General features: G+C 38.0%; 1 protein-coding gene across 3 annotated transcripts in view; it reads right to left on the bottom strand.

Moving 5' to 3' along the window:
• Positions 1 to 1835: 1835 nt before the first annotated feature.
• Positions 1836 to 20132, bottom strand: part of LOC121269000 (glucocorticoid-induced transcript 1 protein-like) — a 55864-nt gene continuing 37567 nt past the window's right edge. For 2 of the 3 annotated variants that reach the window (XM_041173348.1, XM_041173347.1), the window contains exons 3-8: positions 18811 to 18900; positions 12656 to 12772; positions 11704 to 11847; positions 9334 to 9553; positions 8102 to 8222; positions 1836 to 6510 (exon numbers count right to left, since the gene is read on the bottom strand). In XM_041173348.1, coding sequence (XP_041029282.1) covers positions 6150 to 6510; positions 8102 to 8222; positions 9334 to 9553; positions 11704 to 11847; positions 12656 to 12772; positions 18811 to 18900 — 1053 coding nt within the window. In that variant the 3' untranslated portion in view covers positions 1836 to 6149. The remainder of the gene's footprint in view (positions 6511 to 8101; positions 8223 to 9333; positions 9554 to 11703; positions 11848 to 12655; positions 12773 to 18810; positions 18901 to 20132) is intronic. The other variant, XM_041173349.1, reaches the window with a different exon arrangement.

Genomic DNA, 20132 nt, shown 5'->3' with positions numbered 1-20132 from the left:
ACAAGTAGATCCTATGCCAACAAACTACTGAGGGATTTTAAGATTTGAATGGCCTCCCCCCTCTGTGTAATTGGGCAATTTAACTTACTAATAGCAAACACTAATCAAAGGCCACACATCCACTGTACTGTGCAAGTTCTTTTTACACACCACAAATTCTCATCCATCACTTACCACGGATCCTTTCAAAACAAGGCAGCATATCTTGCATATTGTGAATCATAATTAAGAAGCTCTCATGGATTTAACCCTGATGGATGTTGGGACCAAAATTGAGAAATTGTATAAGGGTTACCACAGATGAGTTCTGCAGCTTAATGCATGTCCCAATAATCCAGCAAGGTGGAACATTTGGATTTCTGCAGGCAAAGAACATATAGCTCCAGCAATGATAGTCTAGCAAAGAGTACTGACTTAGCCCCAACAGCTCTGCTCCAATCCTGGAGATAACAAATCAGCTTAAATGTTCCCTCATCCCCTTGAGGTGAGGCAATCACATGGCATCTGCCCACCTAACCCAGTTAAAACTAACTACATCGACAGTATCTTTCGTAACTTTTCAAAGGGGGATATTTAATAGTCTGTGATTATTCTTCTAAAAAGGAGCCATGCTAAATGGATACAATTATATAAAGGGAGAAACGTTAGTGAGACCTAGAGATTGTGCAGCTTAGTAGAGGAGACACTTTTAGCTAGCTATTGTCCAAGTAAACTACCCAATTAGATTTCAGAAAATGTCAAATTGCTAGTGGAAATTTATGGTCATGTTTGGTCTAGCAGCAATTAAAATCAGATCAACTAAATCTTAAAATCCCATGAGAGTGGTAGAGTTGTTGGGATGGGTCTTACCATCAAGACATATCAGCAAAGGAGAGAGCAAATATACTTTTAACTGTAGTTCCATCCATGAGATTTGCAGAGCAGACAATGTTCATTCTATCCACTAAACTAAATAGCCTGGTCCTGGACTGGAGAGTTTAAAACCAAACAACAACAGGATTGTTTCTGCAACATTGTGTGGTATTTTAATTTGAACAGCTGCACGATCCCTAAAAGCTGCTTGCAAAAATATCAGAATGGGACATCAAAACAAAAACTCATGTTAAGTCATTGAACACAAGTGCATGCAAACCCAAAATTCAGTTCAGTAGTTGTGCTGTAGTGTAGGAAACACTTTCTTGCTGAAGAGACATGAGTGCAAAACAAAGCTTTGATAACATCAGGACAGGTTCACAAGAATACCAATTTTAAAGTGAACAAAAATTTAGTGTTGAGAAGGGAGTGTTGATTGGTTGGCAAATGGACTCTGATTGGTAAAGGCATTGCCAGGAGAATGCACCAGCTAACAGCCAAGCTTTTGTTTAAGTTCAAACCAGGCAGATCCATTTTCATTTAACAAAGGCTTGGCAGTCAACTGTTCCCTGGTGCATTCTCAATGGCAACATCTCTACTTGCTAACTAATTAGCACTCTTTTCTCATGCAGTATAAATTGTTGTTCACTTTACAATTTGTATTTTTGTGAATCTCTCCCAATTAGTGCAAGATGACAAGCTTCAACAGCAGGTCTTCTTTCAGCAATACTCTAAGTTCTGTACTACCAAATGGCTATTTGCATTCTTGTTTCTGTGTAGCAGAGCTAGGTGTTGAACATGTGGTGCAGCAGAGAATCTTACGTTAAAGATTGGGTTTATTTGCCCTGTAAGAATTTTACAGGGCAAATAAACCCAAAGTGAATTGTAACCTATATATTCCACTATGTCTACAGACATCAGTGAATAAAGTGCAAGAGTTGGAATGATTTTGCTTAATGAAAATAAGAACAGAACACAACAGGTTTGCAATGGAAATTGGCACTTTTATTTTTGTATTTTCTGAAACTGAACCTACTTCTTTAAAAAAAACACACACAAATCCACACGCTAAACACAGCTCATGTGGTCAATACATTTGTCCAAGCTTAATGTTCTGAAACATATGTACAATGTCAACCAAACCCCCAAATAGTGTGTATAAGACAAAATAATCCTACAAAAAGATACAATCCCAGGCCAATTCAAATCTTTAAATACAAAACTGGTGTTACATTAACCAATTTGGTCAGCAATTTACTCATAACATTCACGTGGTATTATCTGCAGTTGTCATAACAGTTCATTCTGATCAACAAATACACAATAGAAAACGCAATAGTTATAATTCTTCAGATATGTTAATTTTGTTTCTCAATGTGGATACACATTTCAGTGACTAACAAAAGGAAATGTGTCATGGTAGAGTGTTTTAAAGGCAGAGGAATGCTATGCCTACAATGCCTTTGCTTTATAAGATCAGCTACGCTAGCTGGTTCCACTTAAGTTAATTTATTTACAAGGGTCATACAGATTTTTTTTGCTTTGAATTTTTATTTGCTTGATTCTCAAGTTCTAGTAACCACTCTGATTTCTTTATGGAAAGTACAATTTAAGCAATAATTGTATATGCCAAAAGTGATTGTGAGGTTCTTTTGTTTTAAAAGGAGGCAACACAGGAAGAAAAAAGGAGTGACATTTGATGTAGATTTTAAAACATGGCTATTGCAAAAATTCAACAGTAAATTTAATCAAAGATTAAAGCAGCAGGAGAAAAAATAGTTCTACCTTGTCTACCATAGGTGCAGTTGTTCTTCAAGACTTCAAAAGGTTGAATACTGTTTAATACTGTTACAGTACTTAGCTTCTACCACCAGAAGGTGCTAGTTCACTTCATAAATGGGACAGTGTTTATTACTACTCCCAAAAGATGCATTTCTCGAAATCATGGTAGCTTCTCCAACAGTAGATACCACAACATTGCAATTTAAACTCAAAATCTTCACTGGTCCAGATGCAATGTCTCATTTTACTACAAATTTGCATCACTGTAAAAAATGGTTTTAAGACATAGAAACAAAACATTGGTGGTTATAAAATGGGAGTCAGGCTGGCAATATGACTTATTTCACAAATGGTGAAGAGGAAGTAAAATCAGCTTTAGAGATATTGTCACATTACTTTTGACTTCATGCAACTGGTGCAAAATATGTGAAACAAAATTCTTCTGGAACTACAGAACCTTGTAAAGTCAAGTTAATGTTTTTAATGTTGTGTGGGCTAGAGCCCTCACAATAAGTATGCATTAGTAGAGATTGTTGTTGCTAGGCAGAACGTGACCTCCTCCAATGGTAATACAAAAATCAAGATATTTTCTACAGCTCTAGTAGACATGTAAATCCTACCTACCAACCAATTTAAATTAAAATTTTAAATCTGTTAAACCTTCATTTTTTTTTCCCTGTTAGATTTGTTGCTTGCAACAATGCAATGTACAGAAGACTATTGAAACGATAATTAAATGGGACATGAGCAAGTGCAAACAGAACTTATCTTGAGAGTTGCACAATATTTTACTTTGGACTACAGTATACTGAACTCCAGAACCAAACAAGGAGGTCAAGTTTCAACTGAAAGCAAAACTAAAATGGCACTCCAGACATTTGGTTCATTGTAAAAGAATCGAGGAAACAACTGCCACAATTACACTTGACACATTTTTAACGAGTGTAGCCTGTGCCAATATTGGGAATTGACAGCCATTTTATTTCAGAAATATGCATCCTATAACCAATACCTTTGGGGGGAGGGGGGGGAAGAAAGTAAATGTAGGCAAGGAATAAATATCAACTTCAAATAGCATGGTGTTTCACTGAACCTCCAAAGTGCAATTTGATAATTGCACTGCACTGTTCAATTTAATATCAAGCTTCTTTCAAAGCAGTGTCAAAGGTAATGATGACGTACAAACCAATGTTAGGACACTTACTGTCTACAGTTTCACTGCATAGGTGATGGAAAACAAACAATTACAGATTGCACTGAAACTCAAAATGCATGAGCAAAGAACACGCCATGACACAATTCTTTTGGGCACTCAATTTGTTTCTGAAACCATAATTTACCACACAATCTTCAATGTGAGACAATAAGATTAAAAAATCTAAATGCTGGTGCTTTTACTTTGACAGGCTCTATATCAGAATATACCTGCAAATCAAACTGGAATGCAGAGGAGCTAAGCAGTTTTCTTCTTTAATACATATATATCTGTACACTTTGCTTTTAAGCTAGAGGTTTCAGATAGTTACTTTTTTTAATACCCAAGTTAGACCTTAAATGAAGCTAGCCCTTTAAATGGGTACATCAATTGTTTAAATAAATACCAAACAAAAAAATACATTTCTGTATATGTAAGCCCAGACTTATATTAAGTAAATTTAAAAATACATTTCAGTAGAAAAAGCATGTGAAACAGTGACAATGAGAAAAGTAAAGTCAAACAGATTGTTGTTAGACATAACAGGTGCAAATAAACCTTGTGCTTTTCACTTGTTCCCTCTTTGCCTCTTCAAAACAACAAACCAAACTATTCCGAGTAGTGAAATCAAATATACTGTTGAATTAAGCATTCATTTCAATCACTGATGCTAGATAGCTCAGAATTATTTTCAGTAAGGAATTTTCTGCTCAATGTTTAAAATCTTAAATTTTACTTCATTTAACTCAAGAATAGCAATTAGGTGCAGAATACGTCAGAACAGACGGGCTTAAATCTGAGTGGCTAATAGTTTTAAATGCGTCCATAAAAACTCCTCCCCAACATCTAGACAAAGTTCACAATGTGTTACTGAAGTTGGTTGCAGCAATCAATCTACAAAATACTTGAATATATAACATTTGGCCAGGAAATGTATTCTGTTGTGTAATATGCAATAGCAGAATGCAATATACACCATAGCATGAGTGCTGTGTCAAGGAACTGAAGCGTGTGTCAGTTAATTGCACAGGTTAGATCAGTATAACCGCAACACCAATTCAGATGTATTCAGATTGGCTCCATAACTTGATTTTAAATTAGCCCAGTTACCTTTCACAAGTGTTTTATTTAACCTGAACCAATTAATTTAATCAATTCCCAATATTTCAGTTGTTAACCTGATAGATCTTTAAAATGAAGTTTTGACTTTAAAATACCCTCCTGCTCCTTTGTGGCATTATCAGAATGTTCCAAGGGCAATTCATTCCCATCCAGTCTCAATTAAAAAAGTGAGAAATGAGCAGTGATAATTTTGCTCAATATTGGATAAACAGGAATTTAGTTTCCCCTGTGGCATCTTCATTAATAGACTTAAGTTGTATCATTATACACCTTTTACCCATGAAAAGATATGAGTAATAAGGCTTTGAAGCAGATCAAACACCATTCACAGTTCAGTTTCTTTGCTGAGCTTATACAAGTGTCAGATTGGCAGGAAATATACTTGCTGCTACAGGATACTTGCTAAATTCCAGTATTTCACTGCTCAATTGTTCAGCAGCACCCAATGGTCTATACTTGTACCAATTCTAATCAGTAACCCAGGATTTCTAATTAGATTCAATATTCTACAACCTTTAAATCAACAGCAGTTGCACATGTCACCTTACAGTGTAGCACACTGCTTAAAAATGCTAAACCTAATGCTTTTCATAAAGTAAAGAGCAAGAAAGTTATTTTAGGAAAAAGCTTCCAATGTGCATTAATATATAAACAAATTTTCTAAATACTGTAGCAGTCTCACACACAAGGTACTATGAGGTTAAAAGCTGACTGAAAAAATACCCCAGCAAAAAGTGGCCAACGTTTAGAATGGTCCTATGTCTTTACAATTTTCCTTAAGGTAAGCTTGTGCTTATTGAAGTTGCACTTGCAACATTTGGGCTCAACCCAAGAAATAAAATGTACTGCTATGTTTAAAAGGTAAAAGAAGAACTAGCAGACATTTTTGAACTTTATTTTAGCATATATATGCCTAGAATGTCTATTCACTTAAGGTGTTTGGAAGTTTGGTGCTAAACCATTTGCCTTCAGCATAAATATTTATAGGCAACCCTAACAGTCAGCCCTTTCTCCCCCTTAAGATGGATGCTTCACTTGTTGGTTTAGTACCAGTCTGTCTATATACAAAACAGTTAATCTGCATTCAAGATACAAATACATTACGGCTAATACAGCCAATACTGGTAGCATTTAACACCATAAACTTGTTAGGGGGTAAAGTTGCAGTCAGCTATTTACCTATTGCAGATTTGCCAGTCTAAATTACTAATGAGCTCTGGAAAAAGGCACCTTCTTCAGCCTGAGCAAGTTTCCAAGGATCAAACTGTAGAGGTTGTTCCTTAGAAAGCTCCGTAAAGTCTGTGGTCCCTGAATCCTCCGATGGTTGCTGGAATGAGACCTGAGTTGTAGTCTGGCAAGAGGTCAAAGTGCTTGGTGATACCCCTGTGCTTGGAGAGGTTGATGAAGCAGATGTTGGCAAGTGCCTTAATATTAAGTCAACAGTTGGTAAAAGAGGCTTAAGAATGTGGACTGGGCAGAAGGCAGAGCCAGTGGGGTTGAAATTAACTTTGTTTTTATCTGGACACGAATACAACAAAGCCTGCCCAAAGGAAATAGCCCTGAAAAAGAGTACACAGGATAAAGTCACAATCATATTTAATTGAACAGATTTGAAAGCATTTCAGCCCAGATAAAATTTCTTGCATTCAAGATGAAATCTGAGATCATAATTTACATATTGAATTTATAAATTTAAATATTAGATTAAACTAAATTGTACCAAGGGTATTTTGTTACCAGTTCGACTCAAGGCTGTTACGCATTAAAACTGCATTTCTGCAGCAAAGCAAACACATTTTAAAACTTCACAGCTTTACTCCTATTCTCACACTTGCAATGATTTTGTACAGCAACTGTTTAGAAATCTTAGGAGTCATTCAGAACTCCTTGCTCTTTACACTAAAGAAAGGCACAAAATATCCCAAAGTAACAATCATCTAAATCCTCTACTAAAAAACAAGACTAGTTTGAGCATGTGATTTCACAGTCTCAAACCCATCTTGTCTTGCCTCTCTACTTTATATTTGATCCAATGGCTTCAAAATATTGTCTTGCAGCCAGACAAAAAAGGACTTTCAAAAGTTTTGATCCAAAGAAAATTAATTTAGAAGTTCCTAACTGCGTATATTACTTTACCAGACTTTGGACACTACACAACATGTTCAAAGGGCAAGGTACAACATTGAATGGTTTGCAAAACACTTTTAGATTTAAACCGTACTAATCCAACAGCCTTTCAATTCCAGTACCATTAAATGATGCATTGGTCACAGTGACCGTTCTGCTACAATGTGTACCTTGTTACAATAAGCTAGTTAGTTTGGAATTCAATCGGCCTACTGTTCCATGATCTGCACATTTCTAATATTCTGCACGTTGTATTTTATTTACTTGTTCATATTCTAGTGAAATATTGATTGCAGACTATAATCTGCAGTCTAAGGTAGGTTATCTAATCTATGACATTCAATATGGTTGAATTGTTTCTTTATGCAGCAGCAGAATTTTAAAGGAGGGATCATATGAGGCAGAACCTGACACTAAAGGGCCAGATAGAATGAGGCCCAAGTGCATTGAACAGAAAGCCTTCAGCTAAGCACCATTTTTGCCAACTTAATTTAACTAATGCAATGAAGCTCCTAAATTTCAGTAAAAATGAGACAAATACTAATTCAATTCAAAACAAACATAGTGCCCCAAAACAGGTCACATTAGCTTCAGAACTTGGCTTATCAACATTGCCTGAACCAGGGCAGGGTTGCATTTAGAGACAGATGGAGCAATACTTGGAAATTAATTCATCAGGGTAGAAGGGGGGGGGGAGGTTGTACACACAAGGGTGGTGTGCATTCAGGCATTTACACCAATTGCTACATAACTCCAACAGAGTCAAGGGCTCAGGATCTGAACAGAAAAAAAAGTGAATAAATGATCTATTCATTTAGAAATGTAAATTCAACTCAGGTACACAGTGCACATGCTTAAAACAAAATCAACCTTGAGCTTTGCTAACAATGTTGTGGAAGTTTGTAAGGAATATTACATTTAGCTTAGCCAACTTGGATGACCATAAAATTAAATATTTTATCAGACTTCAAGTATTTTAACACTCAACATTGCCAACTGTTTAGCTGTACATCTTTTACTTACGGTGTTTCTTCAAATGCAGTCACCCGTTCACAGCCTTCTGGAGGCTCCCGCTTGAACATGTAGCTGTGGTTTGGTTTGGGAGAGGAAGCATACTTCAGGAGAGGGGAGCTTGTGCCACTATCTGTGTCATTGAAAAAGTGAAGGAAGTGACTTAGCAATGTTGGTTTCATAACCAAGACAGCTGGAATTCCAATTAGAGTTTTAAAAGTGAGAATATCCATGCTTTTGTTGAATGGTTCAATGGAGTCCAGAGAGGGGAAACAGTTCTAGGAATTGCATTAATGTACCTTTTAGAGGCAACCTAAGCAAATCAGGCCATACTTTTCTTAACTAAGCAGTTTTCCGTATTTCTATATGGAACACCCTTCTTCGGAAGAATGAAATATTCAGCATAGCCCCAACGAAGAGGTCACCGAAAACTTTCAAGCATTGGGTCAATGCATGGCAAGGTGTAAATTAACAGTCTAGAGTGGCTCATTTAGCAACACTATTTAGTCTAATTAATTTCACATTTTTGTTGGTTGACAATATCAATACATAACTGATCACCCAACCGGATTGCTTAAGTTTACATAATTAATGCTGTCAAAGCATTAATCGATACACAAATAGGAGATTAAATAAGGTCAAACTGAAGCTTGGAAAAGAGGATAAGAGTCCCTGCAAAAACCTGGAAGAAGCATACTGCAAAAGGAGTTAAGAGTATTAGGAGAGATTAATTTAGTATGCTTACTGCTAGAGAAAAGCTGCAATAGCAATTGACTCCTCAAAAGGACAGCTATGTAAATAGTCTTGCACTCTGATTAGCCTAATTTGTACTCTTTCCTATGTTATTCAGTTTTTAAGTATTGTAGTCCATACATTGCTTAAACCTGCATTGGATATCCTGCTATTTCAGGCTGGACAAAAATGCAAAATAAACTATCTGATCCCAGCCAGGGCTGCTATTGACCTATACAATACATCTTCGTCTTATGCACATCAGGCAAACATAGGATCAAGCTTGGTTCCAATTACCATTAAAGTTAAAGAAATTGCTGACACACTGTAGCATTACAGAAAAAACATATGACCACAATGGTAGAAAACTACTCATGTCCATGTGGCCATACCCTGAGTCAGCACCTCCAGGACGTGCAAGAGGTGGTAGGGGGAAGAAAAATTCAGTAACATTTTATTACAAGTGATTCAGATGGAAAAAAATCTCCCACATCTGTGCACTATGATCTCACCTTTGTCCCGAACAAAAAACGATACATCTTCTATTATACAAGGCCCCTCTTCCTGGCTTCCATTTGGATATGAAGGAGAAGGGGATGGGGACGGATATGGAGAGGGACTACTATAGCCACTTGTCTGTTCAAGAGGGATAGGTGAAGGTTCACTCTGAGAACTGCTGCTGTGTCGTTGGGAAGGGAAGGGTGCCCTGTGTCCATCGGGTGCATCCATTATCTACAAAGCAGATATAGGAAAGAGGAAAATCAGATGATTCAAGATAGAAGATTCCAAATCACAGCTCACAGATGACTAATGAAGAATATAACAATCCAGTCCATCTTGCAGCAATTTCAACAAGGTTTATAAAATACAAAACTGCTTGTATTTGTTTTCAGCAATTGTTCATGTCAACCACATTCTGGACAAATTTCTGTTGGCAGTCATAGCCACTGAACCAGCTTATCCTGCAATAACCACATCACTAACAAGATTTAAACAAATTAAATGCTCTTGCCCAAAAGCAGTGGATTAGCTTGCTTCAGTTGGTGGCATGCTCATTGGCAAGTCTGAAGATTCGGAACAATCCACACATCTGTTTTGAGCTCTCAATGTAAGGATGAGATGATGCTACATTTTTTGAGATGCTGTCCTTTAAGTGAGACTTGATGCCAAAGCCCTGTTGTTCTGCCACTGCCTGAAGGGTTCCTGATGCTGTAGCCACTATTCTTCCCTTCAATCAATACCTTCCAATCTTCCCTTCAATTAACAACCATTTATCTTATTACTGTGTCAGATCTGTGGTGTGAAAAATAGCTGCTGCGTGTGTCTTAGTCACTGTAAATTAAACTGTTGCATATGAAGTGCTTCCTTTGGATAAAGTCAAGGTGTGAAAATATGGTATACAGAAGGCAGTTCTCCATCCTACCAAACAGATTTTGTTTAGACTAACTGAGCAAACATTTAAACCTATAAGCCATAAAAGTTGAACTTGGGTGACTTGTGATTACATTTAGTTGAATTTGAAATTTCACTAAAATATAAGAACCCGTTAATTTTTGAATACAGATAACAAAGAAATTGAAGTATTTCCTTGCAATATAAACAAATACACAAGTTAATTTGTGGACTAAATCCCACAAACAGCAATGGAAATATATTTCTGGGGTAGTCCGTTTTAGTAGCACGGCTAATGTTTCAATTCTGACCAGAACACTGGGAGAATGCCCATGTTTAGTTTTAACATCTCATTTGAAAGATGGCAACTAGACAGCATTGCATCAAAGTGCTGGCCTAGCTTCTGCTCAAGCTTCAAGAGAAAACCTTGAACTCATAACCTGTCTCATGTCACAGAAATAATGACACCATGGCTCAGCTGTAGCATTCACATCATCAGTGCTACATGATCTTTTACACCCAAGTGCACAAGGTGACAGGGCCTCAATTTAATAGTGGATCTGAAAGACAATGACTCCAACAATGCAACATTCCCACAGTACACTGAAGTCTCAATCTAGATTATGTGCTCAACTCCTGGAGCGGAGCTGGAGCCCTTAATTTGGACTCCTATAGCTGAGTGTTTTATTATTTGAACAAAGTTGACTCTTTCTTCCATGGCCATTAATTAAGGGAACCTGAGCATAGGTTTAATGGCCATGGGCAGAGGTGAGTGTCACAGTTGAAGACAAATTCTATCCTCACCAAGCATCTGTGTGCATACTTCCAGCAGGATGGGGATATAATTTTGCACGACACCAAGCTCAGCACTCAACACAGAAAAAAATCGTGTTTTTGGGGAGGGGTGGGGAAGAAAGGGTGTTACTCATCCTATCCCAAAAAGTTCAAGTCCTCCTCCCCATCTCCATCTTGCACGCATCCCTCCAGCAACATTTTCAGGACAATTCCACAAACATCAGTAACCTTCAGCTATCTTGCACATATGTGAAGTGAATGTCAGTGTGTTGATCAACCATAGGAACATTGCAGCTGAATAGAAAACTTGTCTGCACACACTTCTTTGTAAAGGCTTACTGTATACCAAACAAAGCAATAGCTGTTGCTAATTTCTTCTTGCCTAGCTCAGGGACACTTAAGCCAATTTCAGTATACCTTGGCCTACTCCACTGCAATTCTTGCCAATACCAGCAATCAAACCAGGGACACCATCCTAGACTGATTAGCTCAGTAATGCACCGCACAATACATCTGACCTTCAATAATAAAGGGAACAAATTCTCAGGCAAGTCATTTGAAATTCAAGTACACATTCAATGGGAAAGTTTTGCAGTTAGGACTGGATGTATGCATCAAGTCTAAAAACAATACTCGAGGGAAAATAGGAAAAACATTCAAGTGACTTAAATCAGTTTATTACCAACACTACCCACCCTCAGTAATTCTTTATCTCCAGATTCTTTAATAAACATTCCTTCAATTTCCTGATTTATTGCCTCCAAGCTGTTCCTCAGTCGTGGAATTAACTTTGTGATGGCGAGGTTTGCTGGCAGAATGGGTACAAACTTGGAAGGTCCCTTTCAAAAGTAAACATGTCAAATTAGGTGAAAAAGCAATGCAAGGTCAATGAACATGAAAAGTGTACAGTTTTAAGTACATAAATAGAATGGGTTGTTCATCCTCAGTGGGTCTATACTAAACATCTCTCCTTGGTCAAATATTCAAAACAAACATGCCCTTGGGGATCTTCCAATGTTTTATTTTTATGAACTATACTTTGCCTTTTATATCAGAGGGCAAACTTAAAATGACAAAACACTGTCATACATTTTAAGACTCATCCATTCAAGCAGCATCATCTATTCACTGAGGCAGTTACAAAACTGTAAAAAAGTCAGAAGACAGTGAGAAGGTAAAAATATGGTTTTCTGATATTTTTTAATGCTGGGAAGGCTGTGTGGACTGACCACAAAAGTGGACAGCAGAAAAAAAATGTTTAAGAGAGCAGGCTATTGAGATCTCAATCTCCCTCCGGGACGTGCTTATTTTATTTCACTTTAAAATAAGTAGCAAGCTAGAAATCTCATGTTACATTTCAATGCATGAGGTCTACAGCAGGCAGACTAATACCAGCTTGTTTGCTCTCAAACAATGCAGGTGCTTCAATTATTCAAGCACTGCCTTTAATAAGATGCCAACAGATCAATATGAATATCGTTCTCTAATAGGGCACAAGACATGCAACTGCCCTATGACCATGTTCAAGGTTCAGGAAATAACAACCAGAATAGCGTACAATACAAGTTTGATTTATAAGCAATTTCAATTACTGCAGCTTTAAGCATGCCAATAATGGACAATTTCCATCCACAAAGAGCATCCTACCTGCTGTACCATGCCCATAGCAGCATGATCTCCATGCAGAGGTGACTGACGCTCTTTGTCCTTGCTGTGCTTCTTACTTAGTTTAGTGCGTTGGAGTTGCTGTCTGAGCTTTGCAATCTGGTCAGATGCCACAAAGGAAGAAAAATTAATGAACATTCTTCATTTCAACAACGCTTTTACTTCATTCTTCTTAACTAGCATTTTAAGATAACAATTTAACAATTTCCAATGAAAATACTGAAGTGGTTCTTGCATTGTTCAAACAGCAAGAGGAGCTTACAAGAAGCCAGCATTTAAAAAGAAACTGGAAAGAGGGGTTAGGTAGCCCTAGGCTTGGATTATAATATGAAGCAAGGAGTTCTATTATAAAAAACAGAAAGTCCTGAAAAAGCTCAGCAGGCCTGGAAGCACCTGTGGAGGGGGAAACAGAGTTAACGTTTTGAGTCAAGTACGACTTCTTTGGAACTGAAGAGAGCTGGAAACGTGATGGGTTTTATGCTGTTGAAAAAAAGGAGGCCAGACAGAACCAAGGAGGTCAGGGTTATTTTAGAGGACAGGAGAGGTTAAATGACAGAGGGCATGAAACAAAAGGCAAAGGGGGTGGTAACAGATGTAGTAAGGAAACAAAGCATTGGTTCAGAATACATGTTAATGGCAGAATAAAGGACAGCTCTGTCTGAAAGCAAAAACATGAAAAGGTACAAACTGGTACTTGGTTAAAAAAAAAATAAATATCAAAATGGAGGACAGAATTCATGTCTGAAGTTGTTGAACTCAATATTGAGTCCAAAGAGCTGTAAAGTGCTGAATCAAAAGGTGAGGTGCTGTACCTCAAGCCTGCATTGGGCTTCACCGGGACATTGTAGCAGGCCAAGGACAGAATTGAGAGCAAGGTGGAGAATTAAAATGGCAAGCAACTGGAAGGTTGGAGTCATGCTTGCAGACTGAGCAGAGGTGTTCTGCAAAGCAATCACCCAGTCTGCAGTTGGTCTCTGCATTACAGAGATCACCACATTACGAGCAGCAAATACAGTATACTAAATTGAAAAGTGCAAGTAAAGTGCTGCTTCATCTAGGAGTGCTTGGGGCATTGGACAATGAGGAGAGAGGAGATAAAACAAGTGTTACACCTCCTGTAATTGTATGGGAAGAAGCCTTCCTGTTGCTTGCCATTTTAAATTCACCACACCTTGCTCTCATTTTTGACCTGCTGTAACGTTCCAATGAAAGCTTGTGAAATAGCACCTCATCTTCTGATTAGGTAGGCACTTTACAGCCTCTGGACTCAAGATCGCATTCAACAATTTCAGACATGAATTCTGTCCTCCATTTTTTTTGCTAAGTGCAAGCCTATATCTTGTTTTCATGTTTTTGCTTTCAGACAGAGCTGTCTTTTATTCTACCGTTAACATTCTGGACCAATGTTTTTTTTTCTTTACTGAAACCATTTCCACTCCCATAGCCTTTTGTTCCATGACATCTTTTGTCATTTAATCTCTCCTGCCCACTAACCTATTCCTAACTTTCTCTTTTGTCCTACCTGACCCTCCCCCATTTTTCAACAGCATAAAACTCATCACATTTCTACCTCTCTTCAGTTCTGAAGACTCATTGGGCTCAAAACATTAACTCTTTCTCACTCCATAGATGCTGTCAGATCGGCTAAGTTTTTCCAGCAATTTGTTCCAGATTTCCAGCATCCACAGTATTTTTCTTTTATTCAAGGAGTTCTGTGCAAACCTGTGCGAAGATCAGACAATATAGTTATACTGAGATATGATATGGGAATAAACACCAAAATAAAATGGAAAGTACAGCTAGAAAAGATAAGCCATTAGCAAGTCACAAAACAAAATATGGATGTCATATTTTGTTAATGGCCTTTATTTACTATATCTGGCAGTTTAAAGATGCAACTGCTTTTCATTTAGCACGCGAAACAAACGAATGCTTTATATTCAATTTTTGAAAGCTTGGCTCTGCATTGTTTGTGACAAAACACTTCGAAGATTATGGTGAACAGGAACTTCATTTTAAAAATATGTGAATGAAACTCAAATTAAAGATTACATAAAAACAGCATTTAATTGTAGCCTTTGTATTTAAGTCAAGACATGCTGTGATGAGTGGCCAAATTAAAAATGAGTTTTCAAAGGTCTTTGTTGGGGTGAAAATGTAAAGGAATTGGATATGTGCTAGCATGTAGCTGCAGTGATCTAGCTTGTATCATTTGAAAAAAAAATCCTTTTTAACTCACCCTAAGGAATCTCAATTTGCTTGGTGTTTCCAAAACCAACTTTTCCACTTTGTAATGAACACCAGGATGACAGCCCAAGGCAGGTCTAGGCTTCAACAGGGTCCTATGCATTTTTGTTAGCAGCAATGCTTTGAGCACTTTCCAAGAACCCATGACAATCAATAACAAGTATGTTCTATCTGTTGAATGTCAGTAATAGTGAAATGTATTTGGCTGCTTCTATGAACAAATTGCATTTATGTAGTGCTTTCCATGATCTCAGAGCATCCTAAAATGCTTTATAGCCATTGAAGTATTTTAAGGGTAGTTACTGGTGTAACATAGGAAAAAAAGGCAACCAATAGTCCCACAAACCATGATGAATTAAGTGACCAGATAATGTTTAAACGACTTGCGCCAAGAGTAAAATTACGACCACACCACCATGAAAGCCCCCCTGCTCATCTTCAAATAGCGCTATTTTTGTATTTACCCAAAAACGCAGACAGACCTGGTTTAATGTCTCAGCTGAAACATGCAATCTCTCATAGCAAAGCACTCCCTCAGTACGGCATTGAAATGTCAGCCTAGATAATGTACTCAAGGGCAATTAGAGATGATCAACAAATGCTGGCCTTGCCAGCAACACTCATCCCATGAAAGAATAAAAAAGGGCTCGAACCCATGAACTGTTGACTAAGGTGAGTGTGCTACCACTGAGCCAAGCTCAATACCTATCGCATGTTGTGATTTGTGTACAACCAAGTATTTCTCCCCGCTTGGGAGCATTAGTACACATCTTCCTGGCTGTCCTTGAAAACAGCACCAAGATCTGACTGCAATTTCTTCTGAAATGAATATGTGCAACTTTAGATTTCATACAAAAGTTTTGGTCCAACTGGAGTTTCTTCTTTGTGTCAGCAATGTTGACACCATGCTTTGTATGTGCAATGATGCAGATTAGAGGATTGCCACAGCTTCCAGTCGATTACTACAAATTGGTTTTTAAACATACAAATCCTTCCATTTTTTAATCAATCCAAGGATTAATTTGCTACACTTTCAAAAACATATTTCCTTCCACAAAGAGAGACCTTCCATCATTCCATTACTTCTCATACAATTCCCCAACAGATATGTCTTGGCCCAAGCTGCCTTCAGATACATACACTAGCATAGGTATCTACAGTCACATTCCTCTCCACCACTGGAGAAGTGATTAATGACCATTTGCCAAGATTGCTCCACACAGCCATAAATAACTAACTTGCATTTGTATAAATCTCTCAAAACATCTCAAAGTACTTCACTACAATGAATTGTTGAGAAGTGCAGTCACTGTTCAGTAGGGCTTGCTTTTGAAACAGATAATGATAGTTAAACTCCCTGGATTCCCAGACACTGCTTGGAAGGAGCTTTAAAAAAAAAAATCAATTCATAGTCCCACAAATATGTGGTGTCACTTTAATCTCAAGGGAAAGGGAGAAAAAAACCTGCACATCATGCTGCACGTAAGCAGTTACTATATGGATATCTGTCAGAGCAATCCGCAGTCCTAATCGCTGCAGTAACAGACTCCTACTGGAAATATTTTTGAAGTGTAAGTGATAAAATAGTCATTACACACCAGACTTCATGGCCTTAGAAGATTTTAGTCATTGAACCAAGACATATGGTAATAACCAATTAAACACAAGCCAAAGTTGCCCATAAAACAAGATGGGTGCATTGCCCCTGCTGTTGCAAGGAACATTATTCTACATAGTTCTGTGAAACAGACACACTATGCTACTGAAATACACTACTTAGGAGTGTTTAATAGATTTCTGGTATAAGGAGATTTGCAAAAAAAATTTAATTCATGATCATGATCAATTCCACGCAATAGTGTAAAATCACATTGCTGCACCACACCAAACATGGGAAGGGTTTTATCCAAGCTCAGTCAAAACTCCCAAATCAAGCAGTTATACAGGAAAGCAACAAGCAGAGGGCAGGAACATTGGTTATAGCTTCCCCAAATGACTCAGACATGGCCTATTTTAGTTAACCAATTGGCAAGTTGTCCTTTTGGCTCAAAGCCATGAAAAAAACAAAAGCTAAGTCCTCACCCACAAAATTGAAGTTATATTGGGGCCGATGTATTAATAGACCATACTGCAGTGGAACTATTTCAGGCCTCACTCACGGGCAGCAGGCATCATTTGACCCAGTAAGAAGTCAGAAGGATTTATTCCCTCCCGATCAGAAATCCCAAAGTACAATCATGTACCCCAGTATCCAAGGATTAATTACAGTTCAAACATTAGACCCCCTCATCAGTAAGGCACAATGTCACAAAGTTGACTGGCAAGTATAATGCTCAGGGTTGCTGATTTCTAATACACAGGAATGAAAAGGAGTACCTGGTGCCTCTCAAATAGACTGGGCAGCCAGTTCAATCATCACAGGTTAAGCTAGAAAACAAACCGAACAGTGCACAACACGAATACAATAACCTTTTGCAAAAGGTTAGATTCATATTCTAGTCTCAGCTATGTCACAGAATTATACAGCATAAAGTCATTCAGCCCATCATGCCTGTGCCAGCTCTTTTAAAGAGCTGCTCAACTAGTCCCATTCTTTTGCTATTTTCTATTGTCCTGTAAATTTTTCTTTTCAAATCTTTATCCAATTTCCTTTTGAAAGTTAATTAATTTGCTTCCACCACCCTTTCAGACAGTGCATTCCCAGATCACAACTCAAGTGTTGACAAATAAATTCTTATTACTCCTCTGGTCCTATTGCCTAGTACCTCAAGTGTGTCTCCTCTGTTTACTGACCCAATGTTAACAGTTCCCCCTCATTTACTCCATCTAAGCCCTCAATTTTAACACCTCTTTTACATCTCCCCCTCCACCCCTGAGATGAGCTTCCAATCACACCTGTGCATCACTAGGAATGCCTATTCAATCTCTGTAACTTTGCCCATTTTCGCTCATCTGCGACTGAAACCTTCACTCATACCTCTGTTACCTCTGGACTTACCAATGCACACCTGGCTCGTCTCCCACATTTTATCCTCTGTAAACTTAAGGTCATCCAAGCCTCTGCTGCCCATGTTGTAACTCGCAGAAGTCCCATTCCACTATCAATCCTGGGCTCACTGACCTACACTGGCTCCCAGTCACACATCTTGACTTTAAAATTCTCATCCTGGTTTAAATATCCCTCCATGGCCTCACCCCTCCTTATCTCAAATATCCTCCAGCCCCTCAACACTCAGATGTCTACATTCCTCTAAGTCTGGCCTAATTAGAATTGCACCACCATTGGTGGCCATGCCTCCAATTGCTTAGGTCCCAAGCTCTGGAATACCCTCCTACACATCTCCACCTCTCTACCTTGCTTTCCTCCTTTAAGACACTCCTTGAAGTCGACCTCTTTGACCAAGCTTTGATTAACTGGCCCAATATCGCATTGTGTGGCTCGGTGTCATGCTACGACAACAGCTTATTTATATAACGCCTTTAACGTAATGAAAGCTTCAGAGGAGCAATATAAAAAAAAATATGATACCCAGCCACAAAAGCAAATATTAGCTCAGATAACCAAAAGCTTAGTCAAAGAGATATAATGAGTGTGGTGGAGCAATTATACTTTGTTTTATCATGCTCCTGTGAACTGCCTTGGAACATGATGTTAAAGGCATTATAAGTTGTTGAACTGTCTCGGCTCAAAGCAAAACACAATGCTACTTCTCCCGTCTCTCTAAATAACTGCAACCTCTCCATGACTATTTTCCCCACCTATTTCTAATTATGCGAGCTGGCATTTTGATTAAGTCTAGTATGTCAGCATGTGCAGACGGAGGATAATAAACATCAAACCTGGGTGCCAAACAACCTCTCCGCTAGAGCAACATCAATTCTAGTCTCACCTCTTTCAGCTGATCTGCACTGCCCCACGATGCAGAACGTTTGTGAGAGTTTTTCCTCTTCAGGCCTATCTCATGCCAGGTGCTAGGAGTCTGAAAGCATGAAGAAACCCTTTGATTAAAATATTCTGCTCACTGTTTAAAATGGAACAAAAAAAATTAGCATTTAACAAATAAATACAAGGCTTATTTGTTTCTAACCACAACATTCTGCCAGACCAGACCAAAACTATTCTAAACACATCTTTACCTACTAGACATTTAAGCTTCATAAAATTCCATAGGGTACTTTTATTCAAGTTAAAATATTCCCATGGTTATGTTCTGCAGTAGTACAAAAGTTAAAGCGTAAAAGCAATACTGCCAACTCTGCTAGCTTAGCAGTGGAATATCTATTTGCAATTTCCAAACAGGAACAAATTAAGGGTTTTGGCAGGTTATACTTTAGATATGGATATTCTGCCCCATCCAACTAACAAAATTTCCAAAAAAAGCACATCCACAGACTTCCTACAGCAGTGAAGATGGGGACTGAAGTAGCTCCTATGTACACCAGAAGAGGTTGAACCTCTAATTACTTTTTTTTTTAAAAAAGAGAAAAATCCTGATTTGGGAATTTCTAGACATGACTCCTACTGTGTCCAAGGAAATGTGGTTTGCACCTCGATTTAAAAAATATAAATGCCCTGACAAAGAGGGACTGGAACTTTATGAATACGGCAAGTAACTTGGCACAGTGCAACATTCCAGAAATCATTCTGTAAACTTTTATACTCAACATTTATAGCAGGATTTGTAATTTGCCCATGATGCTCTGGTCACAATGGCCATGCTGCCATGATCACAGCAACAAATATCAGAAATAAGGAAAATCTTCTCGTCATGTGTCAAACTTAGGCACACAGTCAGAAATTTGAATTAATCACATTTTCGCAAGCACTGGCCATGTTTTAAGATGATCGTCGAACTACGAAGCAATCTATTTGCCAGGATTGGCTTGCCCTATTCACAATCATCCCAAATTTTGTTGAGGTTGCCTTTTTGTCTTATAGATTTCTAATTACCACAATTTTGAGTGCAAATTCCCACAGAATGTCTATCATTATATGCAATCTTTATGCATGGAACTGGTTGGACAAATGGGATCCACTTTTAAACATAACATTTTAAAAATCTTATTGCATTTCAATTCATGCTGCAACCAAAAAATGGTTCAAGGGCCTTACAAAAAAATGCAGCAATTCTAAATTGAGTCAAAACCTAGTATACAAGCAATGTGAAAAGCATAGTTTATAAACACTCTCAAAGATAGGTGGGGGTGGCGG

The sequence above is a fragment of the Carcharodon carcharias genome, chromosome 23 (genome assembly GCF_017639515.1).
Source record: "Carcharodon carcharias isolate sCarCar2 chromosome 23, sCarCar2.pri, whole genome shotgun sequence".
Taxonomy (NCBI): Eukaryota; Metazoa; Chordata; class Chondrichthyes; order Lamniformes; family Lamnidae; genus Carcharodon; species Carcharodon carcharias.
Note: the sequence above shows the minus strand (reverse complement) of the source record. Positions and strands in the feature narration are given on the sequence as shown.